Genomic DNA, 20,477 nt, shown 5'->3' with positions numbered 1-20,477 from the left:
TGTCTTAAGTATCCGGCATTGATAAATTGATCCTCATAAGAAAGAATGAGATTTTGTTTTTGACAGGGCATGTTGGGGCCAATATATCTCTCTTTATTAATCATATAACTATAGCTACAATTCTTTGGTATCTTAAGTCATCCAACAAATTTGAATAATAAGACTATATTGGACTCAAATATTCACATGAAATAATGAAAAAAATATATTAGGACTTTCTCCTTTTTTTAATTTTGTACAATATTGTTTTTTATTGACGGGACACAAACGTGGAAAGACTGTGGAAAGAAACAAAAGAATATTATACATAAAATATGTAGAACAATTCCGTATGAATATATATTATACACACATGCATATTTATGTTTGTAATCATTGCCTTAAGAATAATGCTATTAAAACTTTTATATGTTAAGCTGATTGACGGTTTTAAGATGTATTTATTTTATATCTTTTTATAAATGTATTGGAATGTGTCACAATGGAAGATAGAAAAGAAAAAACTTTTTAGTTAAAGTAAAAAATGGCTTTCTCTTTTTTCCTCTTAACACTTATCCGGTTTTTTTTTGGTTTTTTTGTTATTTTTTGAAAAAAAAAAGTTTTTATATCATAGAAAGAAGGAAATCTAACATCGTTTGTCAAACCAGTGTGTTGTTGTTTATATATACATAAATATGTCTTGTATCTTTCTTCCTTCTCTTTATCTCTCATATGTATAAGTACTCTTGAATCTTTTCTTAAGTGTATCCATTTCATCTCTGTATATTAGGGTGGTCCTTAAATATCAATGTTTGACCTCTACTTGTCTTACCCTTCCATTTTGCTACCTACATGATGAAACTTCGATGGGCAAAATATTTCACTTTAGTTAATATTAAAGGGTAACCCTCATTGAAAAACGAGTGGAAAAAACTCTTATCTTGGATTTCAATAAAAGTAACTATACCAACATTATCTGTCAGCATAAATAAATATTATGCTAATACCAATACCTTTACTGGTTTATTAGATTGATATTCAATCCTTATTTAAGGATCAAAAAGATTAATTGATATTTATTGTATTACAAAGTACTTTATATAACGAACCATTATTTTGTGCACTCTTCTCTTTTCGATAGTGGTAAAATTTGAATTTGTTCTACGTTTTGTTTGTGTTTCAGAATAAAAACGTTAGCATATGTTGATAAATTTACCATTTTAGTCAAAAGTTTATAAACTCAGGGCCACCTCTGAATGTCGTTCAAATGTTACCATTTTTGACACATGTATATATTTTTATATTTAGAACTCCGATTGAGAGAGTGAGAGAATGAGAATAAAACACAATAAGAGACGTAGATGTAATTTGTGAAATATCTTTTCTCTAACGGGAAAACAAATTTTGTGATGTTTGACTCCTACGTATACTCCCTTTCTTTTCATAAACTTACTGTATTCAATCATTGATAGTACTAGTAGAGTATCTTTTCCTCCTACCACTCACATTATTAAATTAGTGGTCGTTTTACAAGAAAGAAAAAAAAAAGAGTCTCCACAGATAGTAAAAATAATAAATGATGATACATTAGGTGCTTATGCGTACTTAGAACAATAAATATGTATGTATGTAATACCACATATGTTAAGCATTCTGAGTAAATTCAATTAACAAAACCATCAACATTGAACACACAAAGTTTTAATTAGTTATATTCTTTCTTTAGGTAGTTAAATAACAAACAGACTCGGAATATATCCATACACATTAGTCTTGAAACGCGGTCCGAAACCATTTTCCCGGTTCTGTCTTAATGATTTTTTATAAACCGATATCTTGGTAGAAGCCAAAATTGAAATGTTTTCAAATTAGATCGGACAAACACTTCACTATTATATAATTTTTTAACCCTTATCCAGCTCGATTAAGTTCAATACAGTTTTGTTTCCATAAAAATTTATTAAACATCCTTAATCATTAATATAATCTCCATTTGCCTCAATAATGACCTCCAAATGAGGCTGGAATGTGATATAAACTGTCCATTTTACCTATCCTTTCCTGACATATGACTTTATTGTACCGGCTTAAAGCGCCAAATCCCTAGCAGTTTGATGATATTAAGATTACTCCTGTTGGAGTGAATCAAAGTAGCAAATTATTACTTATCTACCTTAAACTTTTTTAATGTGAGCTTCAAATATATTTAAGGCCTTGCTTGGTAGCTTCATACATTGTTTGTTTTTTATTTAAGCAGCAATGTCATTCAATATCTTTAAATCCTTCAAAATGTAATTTAGAATGTGTTAAATTACTTTTTAAACAACCATTATTTAAAAATTTATGAATTTATACAAATATACTTTTCATCATCAAATTTATATCCTACAGCATTTTTTTATGCATAATCTATGTGTGTGGAGTAAAAATTATATTTGATGCTATAGATTATAAAATGGTCCCCATTTCCTCAATATGTAATTGGTGACAACCTGCTCTGTTCCCTTGTGGTATAAATTGTACAGAATAGATTATACATTTTTAACTTCTTATGACGTAATTGTACATATGTTCACAAACACATATGATACTATCAACAATTCATTCATAAAATCGGTCTAAAACGAATTTAAATGAGAGTGAGAGAGACCGATATTTTTTTTGATACATATATCTGGACCTAATTTTTTTCAGACCGGTCTAGGATTTATAGACCAAAACCCAACAGTAAACATACATACGTATAAATGATTAGAACCTACAATATGGAACAAAGTTCATTTCCAAATAGTATGTATGTAACGTTTCTGATATATTATTTGTATGTATTTATCTCGAGGGACTTATCTAATGGAGGGAGGGAGAAAAATAAATAAGATTTGTGGGTCTGCATGATTTATTTAAATTGATATTTGTATTTCCCTTACATTTACAAAAACTACCATACTATACCTGTATATTAAAACAAAATTTCATTCAAGAAACGCTTACCCTCCCCTCCCCCTTCTCCACTTCTTATCTTTTTCCTATCATGAAGATATTATGTATAGGGATGTGAACATTGGGTTAATTGCAGTGAGCGTAAATTAAAAAAAAAGAATACATATTGGCAAGAGCAAAATATGAAGTTCCTTATTAATCATACAACCCTATTTTGCATTTTATAACAAATCAGTAAACAAGGATCACTATACTTTATAGTGATCCTTGTCAGCGGTGTCAGAAAAAGTGGTAGAGGGAAAAAAAGGAAAGGTGACATAAGGAAAAAATTGTACGATTCTTTTAAAGTGATATAATATTATCACAAATATAATAACACGACAGCGGTTCGAATGGAAGAAATACCAATCACTTAATTATCTGTGCTTGCTGGTCAATCCATGAGTCTTCTTCAATATGAACAATCCATCATCTCTAATGATATTATAATTGATAACAGAGAATTAACTGATTATCTAAAAATGCTTAGGATTTACAACCCTAATTATAATATATATTAACTGAGTTTTTAAATAAATAATAATCGATTATGATTTTTATAGGTATTTGTCCGATTTTATGCTCTGGAAATGGTGACTATGAAGATGGAATCTGCCGTTGCTATCCAGGATGGAAGGGTTCAGAATGTCATTTACGACATGATGAGTGTGAAGTACCGGAATGTGGTGGTCGCGGAAAGTGTGTTGAAGGAACGTGTCTCTGTTCCAGGGGATTCAATGGCGCCTCCTGTGAAAAATGTAAGGCAATTTTTATCTAATTATATACCGTGTACAAGTTGTAACTAAAAAAGGATGTAAATAATTATAAATGAAAAATTTACATGTGAAGTTTTGATAATTAAAATGACCGATTTTGCTATGGAATAAGGTGTTGTGCGACCTAGAATTTATAACCTTCCATTATATTTATACAAGTTTCAACTTCCGGTCTGAGATCGTTATAATTTTAGCTAATTCGGTCTGTAGTAAATTTTGATGGACAAAAAAGTCCGTCTTGATCTGTTACTAGGTCAGTTTTTGTAGAAATCTGGACCTAAATATTGATCCATATATATGAAGAAAAAATCACTTTGACTAAACCGAAAAAAAGTTTATCTTCGACCGAGTCTCAACACTAATATATGTATGTATTCATTTATTAACTTTTGATAATTTTCCCCAATTAGCGGACTGTGAGGATCCTTCCTGCTCTGGCCATGGTTTCTGTGTTGATGGTTCATGCATTTGTCGTAAGGGTTGGAGAGGTGTTAAATGTGATGTGATTGATAATGAGGCACGCCAATGTCTCCCTGATTGCTCAGGCCATGGTGTATTTGATTTAGAATCGCAGAAATGTATTTGTCATGGAGAATGGACGGGAAGAGATTGCTCGAAGGGTAAGGAGCATACATTCTTTTAATATTAACATAAATATTGAATATGTATTAGTACTGAAGGGCGTGCAGTCGCCATCCTTCCATAAAGGTGCCTGGTTGGCAATAAGAAAAGTTGTAGGCCCCTCGTCTATTGTGATATTTTACATATGCATATGGGCTATGGGCTGTGGCTATAGTAAATCTGATAAATATCCCTCCAAAATTATATAACAGGCAGATAATTTAATAAGTAAATAGTACCTATGACCTTACCTGCCAAACATAAAAATTTAAAATTTATTTTGTTGTCAGCTATCGATGTTTCTGTTTTTCCCCTATCAGTGTTATGAAAGCTGATTTGTTGAATTAGAATTAGCTCTTTTTAATTTGTGAACAGTTGCAAATAAGTATTGAATAATAATTATATAGTAGGAAATAATTGACTAATTACTACCAACAAATTATGAGCCTTTTTTTCTGTTTCTTTTCGGAGGAATGTTTGTGAGATTGATTTAGTCGGCTCTAAGGTGCATAACTATAGCCGCCTAGACGACTACTATTTTTCATGCCAATTTTCAGCACTAATGTGTACATAATTGTTTGCTCATTTGGCGACTTGATATGAAGTACAAAAAAGAGGAGTCATATACATATATAACTAAAATGTAAAGAATTACTTTTTTCAAGAAAATATAGGAGAATATGACGAATTATACTTTAATGTATATGTATTTATTTATATTTCGTGTCACTGATACTATAAAAAAGAAAAATATTTCTTCCATGTATGTACATACAATTTATAACGTCATGTTTGTATAAAGAATATTAACTAATTCTTTTTTTATCATATGAGATAATCATTCTTTATTCCTTCACGAATTTTTATTTTTAAATTTATGACACTATTATAATATACATACATTATAATATGAACAATATATTATTTACTTTTTCTTCGTATGATTATTTCATATATAAATAGACAAGCAGATAATATAATTATGGTGTGTCAACCTATAAACAATCTTGAGCAACTTTTTATTTTATTTTATTCGACTTATATTGGCCCCTATATAGTTATTTAAATTATATCTGAATGTATTTTATATTTTTATTGTGAATATCGATTTTAGCTACTTTAATTACTTTAATATACTATACTAATTTACTTTAATACAATTTGTGGCACACACAAAGGGGCTATAAGAATAATTTGTTGATAGAAATTGACGATAATTTGTATAAGAATACAAATTAATCTACACTCAATTTTGAGAAAAATCATCCTACCTTGCGTTTATGTTGACGCGTCACATATTCTGATTTCTATCTTATAATCTTAATTCAACCCTCTAGAACGATGTAATCTGGACTGTGGTCCTCATGGAGACTGTGAATCTGGCCATTGTGTCTGCCAAGAGGGATGGTTTGGCTCTCACTGCTCTTCTCGACACTGCGATCCCCGATGCTCTGCTCATGGCGTCTGCTCGAATGGAACATGTCTTTGCACAAATGGATGGAATGGAAAGCATTGTACTCTGGAAGGATGTCCTAATAATTGCAATGGACATGGACAGTGCAAAACGAATCACAACATGGACTGGGAGTGTCTATGCAACTCCAATTGGTTTGGAAAAGGCTGTGACATTTCCATGGAACAGGATTGCTCGGACAAAAGGGATAACGATGGAGGTAAAACGAAGAGCCATCAGGTCCCTTCACTAAATGTTTATTGTCAAATTTGTAGAAAATAAAATGGTTTTTGTCAATATTTTTTGTTTTCAAAACTTTGAAATTAACTATTTTCTCTATTCAAAATTCTGGATTTTTTTTACGTTATCGTCTTGGTAAAAAAGTTTTAACCGTCAAAATTTCATAATTTTTTTTCTCTTAAAAAGGTCTTAATTTGGCATTTACGAAAAATAAATTTTTGTCAACGATCCCCCCTTCTAAAAATATCATATTCATGGCTCTGAGAACCATATTTGCATATGGACAATTGTATTATCATTCTTTCTAGATGGTCTCACGGACTGTGCTGATCCCGAGTGCTGTGAAGACGACGTGTGTGCATCTTCTCTTCTTTGCCACACTGTGAGTAAACCTATTGACATACTCCTTCGAAAGCAACCACCAGCTATTTATGCATCATTCTTTGAACGCATGAAATTCATTATTGAGGATAAGGGACTTCAAAGCTATGTTGTGGACAAGGCCTTTAACGAGAGGTGAGAGCTTTTCCATACTTTTTAACCATTGATTATTATTATCGGATAAAATGTAACATTCAATCAATATTCAAACATGTTTCCTTCTGAAGAAGAGGATCCAAACAAACTGTACTTTTATTATAATAATTGATTTACATATTATTTTTGTATCATCAGTTCTTTATGTTTTCATTTTCTTTTTGTTTAAAAAAAATATTATTATTACTCATTCGTTCATATGACCCGGATTGCTATTGCTTTTCGAGTCCGGAGGGAAGGTTTTTTCTTCAAAAATGATTATTTATTTTTTATTTGACTGTTTTTCTTCCAAACAGAACTTTGTCCTATCATAGAACTCTGTATTCTGACAAAAAAAATATCATTTAAATCAGCACCTCGTTCTCTCTATTTCTCTCTCTTATGATTTAATTGCTTTATTTATTTTGGTTTCATTTGCAAAGTGGGAAATTTTTTTGTTTACTTGGTTATTCATAAATATTATTAGTTTTCATACCGTACAATTACAGGATGTATTTGCTATATTCTAATATTGTTTTTAAAAAAGTGTTAAGTTGCATCTTTTTTCATTTCTAAAATTTGTGGTATCAATGTGCTATTATGTTCCTATGCTGCGTACATACTGGGGTTGTATTGGTCTGTAATTTGGGAATTGAAAGAAGTCTTGTCCCTTTTATCAGTCTTTGAAAAACATCTCAAATTTTGATTCGCCCTATACATGGCATCATCTTCACTAATATTATAATAAAGTAACCATTTGAATTAGTTAGAATTATACATTATGTATATGGACTTGAAAGACAATTTCAAGCTCAGATAGTCATTATAGTGATATAATGTTTGTTTATACTTAATCAAAGCAATTCCTGCTGACCAATTAAAGGAACATAATAAAAAAAAATAAAAAAATAGGACAGGACATCAAAATTTTGTGACCTATACAGTCCTTGTATTTTTCATGAAGAAAGAAAAAGTTAAATTAACATAATAATATGTTGCCTGTGCATTCTTGAATATAATTCTAACGTAGCAAAACAAAATCAGATCTCTCAAAACCCCTGAGAGATCGGTTGTTGAAATGTGAGATGTTTTATATTATACATAAAATATATTGTTTTACAAAATACATCATTGTAATAAAATCATGAGAGGACGACGACGCCATTTTCTAGTTTATTATGCTTAAATAGAAACTTTAACTTTTCATAATTTTGCATTTGGTTGTATTTCCAGAAAGCGATTTATTAAAACATTTTATATACATAGTAAATGTAAAGGGTAGTTTTGGGCTTCAGTCATACAAAATTTTGCATAACATAATGTCTAAAATTGTCAATGTTTTTTTTTTGTTTTTTCTATTATGGTGGTACTTGGAGATCTTAATATTTTTGTAGGTTGTACGCAGTATAAAAAGTTTGAGAACAAATTCTCGGACTTTTACTTTATTAAAAGTTTTGGTTTAATGTTTTTATGGAAATACGACTATAGTAAAAATCTCTAGCATAGTACAAGTACTTATTTTAATCTTAATTAATATAAAAAGGGTGAATTCCTCTCATCATTTTATTACAATGATGTATGCTGTGACATAGTCTAATATATGTAAATCCATACAAACATGCATTTAAGTAGATTGTTCCGACATTTCTTTCTTTATCATGATTTTATTTGTAACCTTTTTTTTATTTTTATTTGTGGATTGCTGTTTATTTTATTTGTTTAAGTGTACTCCATGTTTCTGATTCATCATTCATATCTTTTAAAGAAAAAAACAAATAATGATTTTGAAAGCCGTTTCTTCTTCTTTTTATTACAACGTCTTATGATTCTTTCATAATTATTATTTATAAATAAAAAAAACTGCTTTCAAAAGAATTCATTTTGGAATTATTTTTTTGAAGAAGAATTTTTTTATTATTTTTTATTTACAAAAATGACTTTTTTCAATCATCATTTTATTTATTTGGTTAGTCATTTCTTATTCTTTTTTATCGTTGTTGTTGCTATGATTCATAATATGTGGTACGTCAACATAAAAACAATCTTGAACAAAAGTTAAGTAAAGTAGAAAATCCCAATTTTTTTATTACCTCATACAAACACACCCAATATTACATTGGCATATTTTAGTTAATTATAGACTTTATATTAAAATTTGGGGGCAAGTTAAAATACTTAATAATTTCCAACTATAGTTTAGACCCTTTATTAGGTTTTCAGAGACTTATATTGGTCCCAAAATGGTCTTTTAAATAGAATATGTCAATATTTCATTCTTTTATTGTGAATATCAATTTTGTTTACTTCAAGTACAATTTGCGGCACACCAAAATGGTTAATAAGATTTATTTGTGGGTAGAAATACAAGATAATTCGTCCGAGAATACAAATGTAATCCATACTAAATTTTGAGAAAAGTTATTCTACCTTACTTGTGTGTTGACGGGCCACATGTACATTATTCAAACGAGATGCTGATTTTTTTTTTAAAGAGAACAATGATCCCCAACAAAAAAAACATCAAATACATAGAAAAAAGTCAATTTTACGAAAACTAAAAAAAAAAATATCTTATTTTTCAATAGAAAGAAAATGATTTCTTCAGAAAAGAATTGCTTTTGATGTGTTTCATATATATATATATATATATTTCTTTGTTTTATTTCTCTCGATGTTAACTGTTTGCCGTTTTCTTTCTTTTTCTCTCTCATTTTTTTTCTCTTCCAAAAAAAAAAAAAAAATACTTAAATGTTATAATTTATAATTTTGAATAAAACCACACTCATACTACATACAAAAATTAGCGTTTTCTGGAGTCAATTCAGTGACCGGTAAGTGACACATTTTCAAAAAAAAAAAAAAAACGAAGTGACCATGTTTATTAAGTTATATTTTAAGGGGAAAAAAAGACATCAACCAAATATTTCTACAAGACACGTTTTTTTTTTCTTATTACCTCTTATACTTTTTTATATTCTTTTAGAAGTAGTAGTAGAGGGAGTCGTCTTTGGAGAGATCATTGCTTTTTTTTCTGTACATCTCTTGATTTGTATTGATCAAGAGGTCACAACCACTTCTCATCATTATCAGCACGATCTCTTCCTCCTTCTCTGTGCTTTAAAAGACCAAAAAAAAATTTAAAACAATGCTAATCACACCTTTTCTTTTCCTTTGTGACATGAAGAGGGGAAGTAGTGATATCAGATACTAAATAATTTTATATGTATTTGCATGAGCTTGAAAGTTACGCATCGAAATCAAGGAATACTCTATACATAGAATGAGCAGGTACTAATGTGGGGTTTCGGCCTTTTAATAAGTTTGGTCCGGACCGGTCTCAAAGAAAAATTCGATATTTACTGATTCTATGGATGAAATGTTAATGACGTCATGTAAATTTCAAAATTATGAAAATTTACCTAAAATGACGTTATATTCAGTTAAAATTGTTTCATAAAGTATATTTGTACAACTCATACGCCAGGAGGGTAAGGGGGAAAATCGATTCACGATTTGAAAACAATTACATTTTGGTCTACGTTCTGACCAAAATATCAGTCCAAATGAATATATAAAAAATCGCTTAAGACCAAACTGCAAAAACTCAATGTCCATAGAAACGATTCACAGTTACTTCTAGAGAAGTTCGTATACATTATGTAAATGGAATTCAAAAACGAGTCAAAGGTCAGATAGAGTCATGCTAATATTATAGTGTTTACTTATATTTAATCAGTACAAATCCATCGGATTAAAGGAACACAAAAAAGAAAATCAAGCTATAAGACAAAGTGACGCAGCTTTTAGTTTGAAAATAAGCTAGTTGGTTTGTTAGTTGGCTACGAAATAACTCCCACACCCCTCCCACTAGATGTTGCTTTTGATGATAACAGGATATTTTTAATTTCTCTCTACGTCATTATCTTTATTTTATCATGCAACTTTTCCTCTTAAAAGAAAAAGAAAATTAGTTAATAGTTAGGCAATTCTTCCCAATTATTGAAGTATTGTTCAATGATTGTTGGGATGCGTTCGTTGCTTAACAATATATCATTATAATTCAACCAATCAACTTTCAGAACACTGAATAGGATAAAAGAAGCGGAAACATTGTCAGCTGACAACAAAATACACTGCTTATTTTTGTGTTAGCGAGGTTACGTCGTGCCTCATGACCAATGCAACTTCTTCTTCCCATGGCGAAATCCACTTTCTTAGTTGAATTAACAAAATGCATTCATGGCGGCTGCGTAGTTTGTTACAGTGTAATTCACAGTACCCATAGCAGACAAATAAAAAAGTATTTTCGTAATCAATTAAATTTGATCATGTTATCATTTTTTCGCAACCTGGTGTTTATGGCTGAAGAAAAATAGCCTTACTAGGGGGAAAAAGTGTGTGCGCTTTCCATCTGTAGAGTATTCCTTGTCTAAATGTACCTACTTCTATTTCAAGTTCATGGGTCTACATGAAGAGAAAAAAAAACTTCAATGCATGCATATAACTCTCATAAAATAAAGTAATGCTTCACCATCATCCAGACCTACATTTCGTAACTTGAGATGATTAGCATATATATGGTACGTCAACATAAAAGCAATCTTGAACAAAAGTCAACAGAACAAGAAAATCGCAATTTATTTTTTTACTTCATATGTAGGACAATATTTTTTAAAGTTAATTATAGGGTTATTATTCAAATTTCTGGAATCAGTGAAGATACCCAAGAATTTTAGCTCAGTCAAAAACCTTTATTTAATTTAGGAGACTTAAATTAGCCTCGATAAAGCCTTTCAAATAAAATTATCATTTTCTCATTATTTTAGTGTATCCATCAATTTTGGTTACTTTCAGTTCAATTTGCAGCACACCTAAATGGTTAATAAGATTAATTTGTTGGTAGTAATTTTTGAGGCAAATATATATTCCTTGCTTATGTGTCGACGGGGCCTATATATTTATAATTTTTGTAGTTTATTTTATATGTATATTTACAAATATATTTGTTTTGCATGGACTTACTCATCTCACATATTAGGGTAGTTAGCTATTTAGTTGTTTTTTGTTTTTTTTGTTTTTTTTTTGGGGGGGATGTAATTCTTAGTTGCATTTTACACTAAATAAATATATATATATATGTACATATATTTATCAAATCGCATAACCTCTCCTCTTTTGCACCTTCAAAAAATATATTATATTTTTTGTAAAAGGTTAATGTTATTCCTTTATGCATTTATTTAAAAATTATTCCTTTTGGTTTAATTAGTCTTTTTTTTTTTGTTTTTACTTTTGGAATTGTTTCTTCTTCTTTTTACTATTCTTTATTTCCATTTTTTCATTATTATTTTTTTTTTTTTTTCAAAAAAGGATACCCCCGCGTGAAAGTTCATTTTAAAAGCCAACAAAAACATCTCTTACGACTCGAAAATAGATTATATTTATCTCACACTATTTTAAAAAGGATTACACTATTTGAGTTTCTCCACCATAGTTATTACATATCTCATTATCTATCATCCCTTTTTAATATACATACCTCTTTTTTTATGTTTATTTTATTGAAGTCAAAGCTATGATTATATTTATCATCCTGCAAAATATCGAATATTTCAGATTAAGACATGAATGATCATTCTTTGTTTTCCTTTTGTTTTATAATATCTATTCAATTTGTTTTCTTAAAAGAAACTGTAATGATTATAAAGATGTAAGAAATGAAGTTTAAAGAAGCAAATTATATTATTCTGTATTTTTATTCCTTGTCTTTACAGTCGTGCGGCTGTGGTGCGTGGTCAAGTTGTTACTCCCTCTGGCATGGGACTCATTGGCGTTAGAGTCTCTACAACGCTTCCTAATGAAGGCTTTACTCTAACACGTGATGATGGTTGGTTTGATCTCATGGTCAACGGAGGAGGACCCGTCATGCTCCGTTTTGGAAGGAATCCCTTTCCTTCATTAAAGTAAGTAAATCTTTGTATCCTATTTTTAAAAGAAAACTTTTCAATAACCCATTTTATTTTTAGATTAATTGTCTATGTTCCTTGGAACGAAGTTGTGGTTTTAGATCCTGTCAAACTCAGTTCTAGCAACACTGCTTTTGCTGTACCCGATATTTTCAAGAACACACGACCCTGTCCCTCTCATGATGTTAACAAAATAAGACCTGTTGTTCTTGCTACTTGGAAACATGGATTTCAAGGGGATATTCCATCCCAATCTGCGGTTTTAGTTGAGCCTCAGGCTCTTCAAGAATCAATTTCCCTTCCTGATTCTGACGTATTCTTAGTACACCACTCAGCACGAACCCCTGGTTATCGATCCACAATTCAACTTCAGCTCACTCCTGATGAAATCCCTGACACGCTCATTAAAGTGTATGTCAAAATTACTATTGAAGGTGTTGTTCATGAAAAAGTATTTGAAGCAGATCCAAGCATTCGTTACACATACGCCTGGGATCGTCTTAATGAATATAGGCAAAGAGTTTATGGTGTCACAACCGCCACAGTGAAAGTGGGTTATGAGTATAAAGAATGTGATTTGATGTGGAATATTCAAACAACAAAATTGAGTGGACATGACATGGTTGGTAAGGACATGGGAGGTTGGAATTTTCATGTTCAACATCGTTACAACTATCACAGTGGTATTCTTCAAAGAGGAGATGGAAATAATGTTTACTTGAAATATAAACCCAGAGTGGTCACTACTCTCATTGGAGATGGAAATACTAGGTCTCTTGAATGTAAGCCAAATGAATGTAATGGTAAAATATCGGATGGAAATAAAAAACTGCTGGGTCCGAAAGCACTTACATCAGCTCCTGATGGCTCCATTTATCTTGCTGACCATAATTTAATTCGGAAAATATCTCCTGATCGAACGATTACAACCTTGCTCAAATTAAAGTAATTGATGATTTAAAATTTTATTTCTGTTTGTACTATGATTGTATTTTTATTATTTTTATTTTCTAGTTCGAGTCGAGTATCCTATAGATTTCACATGAGCCACTGTACTTATTCTGAAGAATTGGAACAAAGAGAAACCATTTATATTTCACAACCTGAATCCCATCAAATCATTCGTATTAAGAATGTATTGAGAAACAATCATCAAGGTGGGATTTTAGATGAAATGGAAGCAAAAAACTTAAACGTAGAAAATAACTGGGAAATAGTTATTGGATCTGGTGAACGATGTTTGCCTGGGGACATCAATAATTGTGGAGATGGGGGCTATGCTAAAAATGCAAGATTAGCTTATCCTAAAGGTACATTTCCCCCTCACTCATAAACATTTTTATGATTTTTATTTCTCCTTGTAATTTTTATTTTCTTCTTACTATGTTATATTACCAATGTATGTGTTTTACTCAATATTTTATAGAAATTCATTCAATCTATTTATTTTATTATACTAGGAGTTGCTATTGGTCCTGGTGGTAGGATTTACATAGCTGACGGCAACAATATAAGAGTTGTTAATGAAAAAGGTATTATAACAACTCTGGTTGGACATCAATTCCATCGTTCGACATGGAAACCAGTCCCTTGTGAGGGCTCTCTTCCTCTCTCTGAGGTTCAACTTCTTTGGCCAACAGAATTAGCTATATCTCCACTTGATGGATCTTTGCATTTTATTGACGATAATTTAGTTTTGAAATTGACAAACGATGGACGAGTAGCAGTTGTTGCTGGAAGGCCTCTCCACTGTCCTCCTCCTTCAGAAAACAATGAAGAAAATGGATCTCTTGCTACCTCTGTCTCACTTATTGAGCCTCAATCGCTTAGTTTTGCTCCCAATGGGGATTTGTTTTTGGCTGAAAGTAATTCTCAAAGAATTAATCGTATTCGTAGAATTGGGACAGATGGTAAAATTTCCTTTTATGCTGGAAAAGACTCAAAATGTAATTGTCTGGATGCTCTTTGTAAATGTTTTGATGAGGATCAGTATTTAGCGTCAAATGCAAAATTTAGTTGGATCAGCTCCATTACTGTTGCTCCTGATGGCATTATTTACATTGCTGATCAAGGAAATTATCGTGTTCGTATGGTTCATTCCTCTGTACCATCTGAAAAAAGAGACATTGATGGTGAAATATTTGAAGTTCCCGACTCTGATTTACAAGAAATCTATGTTTTTAATAAATTTGGACAACATATATTGACCAAGGATATTATGACTGATGTTCCCAAGTATAAGATGTCTTATACACAGGCTACGTCGAATGGTCATCTCAGTTCCATCATGGATGCATCTGGGAGAAAATTAATTGTTATGAGAGATTATAAAGGAAATGTGAAAGCCTTACAAACATCAAACGGCCTCAAATACACTCTTCAATTATCCCCTCAACGAACTAATTTAGAGTTATTCCAAGCACCCTCTGGCTACAAGGTCACTTTTAAATATCATGAATCCAGCGGTTTAATTAAAAGCAGATTGGACAGTCAAGAAATGGCATATTCTTACACCTATGATGACTATGGACGACTTATTAGAGTAATTTCTCCCACAGGGGAAACCATTGGGCTTGGATTTAATTTAACTTCATTTGGGGCGTCTGTAGATGTTAGAAAAGATGGCGTTCTTTTTAAGACATTAAAACTTGGAGGTGAATCAAATGTTGTATTCATGAATGATGGGTCAACATCCCGTTCTTCCATATCAATTGGTACTGATAAAAGCCTTACTGTTGTTGAACCATGGGGAAGAACCACTTCCATTGGAACATTACCGCACCCTATGATTGCTAAAGAAGACCCAATAATGGGTGACTCGTTTCCTATGCCTGGACAGCAAATGATCAAATTAGGCATGAATCTCATCTCAAAAATGGAATGGGTCTATAGTGTAGAGTCATCTGGTCAAATTCAGAAGACACTTCGTGTGAATGGAGAAAATATCCTCGGTGTCCTTTATGACAAAATTCAAAGAAGAGAAGTCCTATTTGCTGGAAGCAAAACTGAATTAATTGAAATTGCATATGACTCCCTTAGCCGACCTCTTTCTTGGAAGCCTCTTTCTAACTCCTTCCATAGAATGACTCAGACCTATGATCGCTTTGGAAGATTAGAAAGCTGGAATTGGGGAGACCTTGCTGAGAATTACTTCTATGATTCTTCTGGCAGATTAGAGAGAATATTCCGGGGAAATAGTACAATACTGAAGTATTTTTACCCTGATGCCATTAGTATTCATTCAGTAAAAGTTGAAACTGGGTCTGGGTCAATCTACCTTTTAGACTACGAGGAAAGTGGCGGTTTGACACGTTTACAAACACCTAGAGGGCATATGCATTCTTTTGCCGTTAAGCCAATGGTTGGGAGTCTTCGATGGACTTATAGAGCACCCTGGTGTGTGACTGGTCCCTATGAACTACATTATAGTTCAAGTGGATTTATTGAGTCAAAGAAACTTCCTGATGGAGATGAAAGCGTTACTTATGTGTATGATAATTTTGATAGATTATATGGGATCATTAATGGAGGAACTGAAGTAGAATTTGAATACGACTCTGAAACTGGATCCATGACGATGGTTTTAGTTAAAAAACTTGGATTGGAGATGAAATTGCGGAACAAATACCATATGGGCTTATTAAAAGAACAAAAAATACGTTTTTCTAATAGATTTTTTGATAATGCTGTGTTTAGGCACCAATATGATGGAAATGGTCGCCCAACAACCATGATGAGTATCATTGGCTCTGATCAAGAACAACAGTCCTGGTCTACTGTCTATAATTCAAATACTGGTCAAGTAGAAGGAATTTCTAATCTAAGGGTGAATCGACTCAATCACAATAAAACAGTTATTCAAGATATCAATAACAATTACTTTAAAAGTGTAGAACTGGATGGCAATGGAAGAATAGCTTCAATTATAATAGGTCTCCGAAGAAAAGAAATGTTATCTCTTAGATTTGAATACGATGAACACAATCGCATTATTAAACGAATGACGACGAACTTTGAGGGTCGTCCAAGCGAGGATAACTTTGCTTATACTCCAGATGGTCATTTATTAAAAGCTTGGGGCCCCATTAACTTTGACTATAAATATGACGCTAATGGAAACTTGATTGGACAAGGGCAAGGTTCTCGTCAAGTAAGCTTACAGTATGACTCTGGGGATCGAGTTGAAAAAATTGCATCCAAACGTATCAATTATGACTCAAACGGGTGCGTTTCCACGATTGGACAACGAAAGTTTTGGTTTGATGCTAGTGGAAAGTTGTCAGAGTTTATTTCTGAAGATGAGACCAGAGTTTCCTATTACTATGATCATTTAGACAGACTTATCGCCTGGGAAGACTCTAGAGGACGAATTAATCAGTATTTCTATGCAAATCCACTTAATGAAAATGAGTTAACTCATGTTCATAATCCAAAGTCTGGATCAACAAAAATACTTTTATATGACCACAAAGGGCATTTAGTTGCAATTGAAACAGATGATCAGAGAATTCTTGTTGCAACAGATCAAGTTGGCAGTCCGATTTTAGTATTTAGGCAGGATGGCTCAGTATTGAAGGAAATACGATATACTCCGTTTGGCCAAGTTTACTCGGATTCAAATCCATCAATGAAGATCCCTCTCGGATTTAGATCAGGCATTTCTTCTATTCACTCCTCTTTTCTTCATATGATAAATGAAAAAGGTGTTTTTGATACAATCATTGTTCAATGGTTATCTCCAAATTGGGAGAAATTAAGTCACTCATTGACAAGCCCATTGGATCTATTCATTTACAGGTTCCGTAATAATGATCCTATTAATTCAGACTTTTCCTTCCACTATGCAGATTCTTATGAAGAGTGGACTAAGTTATTTGAGCTTGATCAAGCATTGTCTTTCTCGGAGCCCATTCGAAGAGATATCATTGAACCTCCTAGAGTACCCAAATCTTTGTATTCAAGTTTGGAACTGATATCAAGTCTCTCCTCCTCCGTAGAGACAGCCAAGAGGAATCTTTTTGATCTTAGTTTTGTAAAGAGCTCTCCCTATACAAAAAGGAGACAATTGAATCAACATTTTGCATCCCTTGTCCCTTCTTTTGGAGAAGGATTTTTGCTCTCAGTCATCAAGGGGAATAGTGTTGTGACTGTTTTAGAGGGTATTCCTAAGGGAGGTGTAGTACAAAACATCCTGGAATCATTGCTCAATGGATCAGAATATTTGGACATATCCTACTCCAAAAATGACAAATCTATATACTTTTTTGCCAAATCATCGACGTCTTCCTTCTCAACGGATACAGACAATGTCAAACGATTAGCGGGGGAGTTTTCCGTGTCTTCCGAAGATCTGAGTAAATCCGCTGGCGGTGGAAAGGATCTCAAAATATCTAACGCCCACATGGAGATTCACATATTTTATGGGAGTGACCCCAATAAGCAAAAAGACTTTATTCTAGAACAAAATTCCTATCGAGCTTCAGGCCTTGCTTGGAGCCGCGAAAAGGCATTAGTTTCAGCTGGATTTTCGGGACATGGGAACTGGACTCTGAGTCAAAGAAATGAGCTATCATTAAGTGGACATGATCGAGTTCGTGGATATGAAGCCATTCCCTTTCAATCACCAAAACTTTTTCCAGAGCTTTTAAGGGATCGAACAAACTATAATTTCATGGTGACAGGGGACTTGAAAATTCGACGAAGAAAAAATCGTCATGGAAAACGAAAAAATCATTAGGAAAACAGACTAGAGAGTTTTATTAACATTACTATTATTAGTTTATTTTTGTTGTATCAACCATTACTATTATTCTTTATGGATATGAAAAGTCATATGTGTTCTTTGTTCCTTTGTATCTTCCTTCAAAACGCAATGAAGGATTTTTTTTTTAGTTCTTTAGAAAAAAAAATGCGAAAAATTAAGAAAAAAAAATAATGCTCCTCTTGGGATCGACGAATGTGGTTTTGAGCATTTTCATTTATGTAAAACTATATGTAATAATAATAGACTTGTCGCACTTATGTATGTAATTTTTTTTTTTTTCGTCAGAATTTCTATAATCTCTTATTTCTATATTACGATTAATATTCTTTTTATTATTAATGTGTCCTTCCTTTCTTTTTCTATTAAAATAATATTCACCCAGTTTTATACAAAAAGAAAATAATTTAGTAATTATTATTGTACTACGAAAAAACACCCCTCCTCCCCCACACCCCTCAAAGTTATCTACTATCTATCCATGAATAAAAAATATGCAACTTTCTATTATAATTTTTTTAGTCAGCAGCTCAAAGATTTGAGGGGCGGGGGAGAGACGAACAAACCCCTCTTTTTTGCAATAAACATTAGTTTTCCCCCTTTCCCCCCTATAAATTGAGTAAAAATTGATTCATTGAACCCCTAATTTTTTCTTTTCCTTAAAAAAAAAATATTAAACGTGTTAAATTATATTTCTTTGTAGAAGGAATCAAAAATTAATTATTTAAATGTGAAATTATCCGGGTTTTTTTCTCTTCTCTAATTTTTTTTCTTTTTTTGAAAACTTAAAAAAAAAAAAAAGACAAAAACAACAACTAACATTTAAAAAAGGTTTAGATGTTAGGAATATATTTATATATATACATATATATATTATTAAATTTTATTATATATATTTTTACACGGCTGTGATTTGGTACTGTATTTGTTCGTAGTGTCTAATTAATTAATGATGTGAAAAAACTACAATAAAAGAGTAGAAATAACTACAAGTATTATTTATTTATTCGTTTTTTCAAAGCATGGTGGATTAATTTTAGCCGCTTATGGGTTTATAGGTTCAGAAGGGATCTGTGTAAAGAAAAAACTACACTTCTCAATTAAAAAATGCAAAACAGTTTTATTTTATTTTATTTTTTGTTCATTCTTTAGCAGTTCGTCGTGTTGTTAACTTCTCCCTGTAAAGTAAGCCTTATTGCCAATCTTTGGTGGAAATGGATTTAATAATGCATAATAAAATCTATATAATTATATTATTTTGCCAGCACTAATGCCATATGACAGGTGCCATCTTTAATAAATAGTCGTAGAGGAAAGACCTCTCTCTGAATAATGAATTCCCGTCCACTTTTGATGTATTTTTTTAATGCTTCAGAAAAAAAATTATATATATTTAGTTAAAATATAATAGATAAAAAGGTTGCGAATAAGTCATGAAGTAACATCTCTTAGAGCCGAAAATGGTGCATTACCCTCAACTTAATTTAATAATATTGGTTACGACAATTTTAAATAAGCACTATGGGTAATAATGGACGAAAATATTATGTAATTTTTTAAATACCATAGTTTTTAAATGTCTTAAATGAAGTTAAATGTACAATCAATGAGTAAAATAAATCAATTTGATAAAATTATCTCAGAAAATTATTATCCTTTCTAATTGTACTCTTATAAAAAATGTTAGATAAAAGTAGAACAAAAAAGTACTAAATAAATCATTCATGAAATCATCAGAAGTAATAGTCATTTTGTAGAGTGCAAGGAGAAGGCGAGAGCAAGGGCTGGGCATGGTACTTATGAATTAATAAATATTAATTATTGTACTTCTTAAAATTTGCATTCTGTTATATAGGTGAGAAAATGTTCAGATATATCAAAGCGTTACCTCGCTAACACAAAAATATACATGTACTTTGTTGTCAGCTGTTGATGTTAATTTTCTCTTCTACTAATCGATGCCCTGGACGTTGATTGGTTGAATTAAAATTAGCTCTTGTTCAGCTGTGATCAATTACCAATCACTATTGAATAATAACTCTTTATTTGGGAAGAATGGGCATGATCATTGTTTACTCATAATAGTTTGTAAATAAAGTTACAGAGAGTTGCAGAAAAATAATACAAATACCTTAAGGATAATATTATTGAATAAAAAATATGGGTATGGTTATAACATAGAAAAT

The 20,477-nt window shown here is 31.5% G+C and overlaps 1 protein-coding gene across 5 annotated transcripts in view; it reads left to right on the top strand.

Moving 5' to 3' along the window:
- The window catches only part of LOC121117249 (teneurin-m), a 95,032-nt gene extending 76,278 nt beyond the window's left edge, over positions 1-18,754 (top strand). For 3 of the 5 annotated variants that reach the window (XM_040711619.2, XM_071888354.1, XM_071888355.1), the window contains 8 exons: positions 3,522-3,716; positions 4,145-4,354; positions 5,693-6,028; positions 6,357-6,564; positions 12,339-12,527; positions 12,591-13,475; positions 13,545-13,840; positions 13,991-18,754. In XM_040711619.2, the coding sequence (XP_040567553.1) occupies positions 3,522-3,716; positions 4,145-4,354; positions 5,693-6,028; positions 6,357-6,564; positions 12,339-12,527; positions 12,591-13,475; positions 13,545-13,840; positions 13,991-18,267 (6,596 nt within the window). In that variant the 3' untranslated portion in view covers positions 18,268-18,754. Of the gene's footprint in view, positions 1-3,521; positions 3,717-4,144; positions 4,355-5,692; positions 6,029-6,356; positions 6,565-9,368; positions 9,396-12,338; positions 12,528-12,590; positions 13,476-13,544; positions 13,841-13,990 lie in introns of all 5 variants that reach the window. The other 2 variants (XM_071888351.1, XM_071888353.1) reach the window with 1 other exon arrangement.
- Positions 18,755-20,477: the final 1,723 nt, after the last annotated feature.

This window comes from Lepeophtheirus salmonis, chromosome 5, assembly GCF_016086655.4.
Source record: "Lepeophtheirus salmonis chromosome 5, UVic_Lsal_1.4, whole genome shotgun sequence".
Classification (NCBI taxonomy): Eukaryota; Metazoa; Arthropoda; class Copepoda; order Siphonostomatoida; family Caligidae; genus Lepeophtheirus; species Lepeophtheirus salmonis.
The sequence above is the reverse complement of the archived record's forward strand: the minus strand, read 5'-3'. Positions and strand labels throughout refer to the sequence as shown.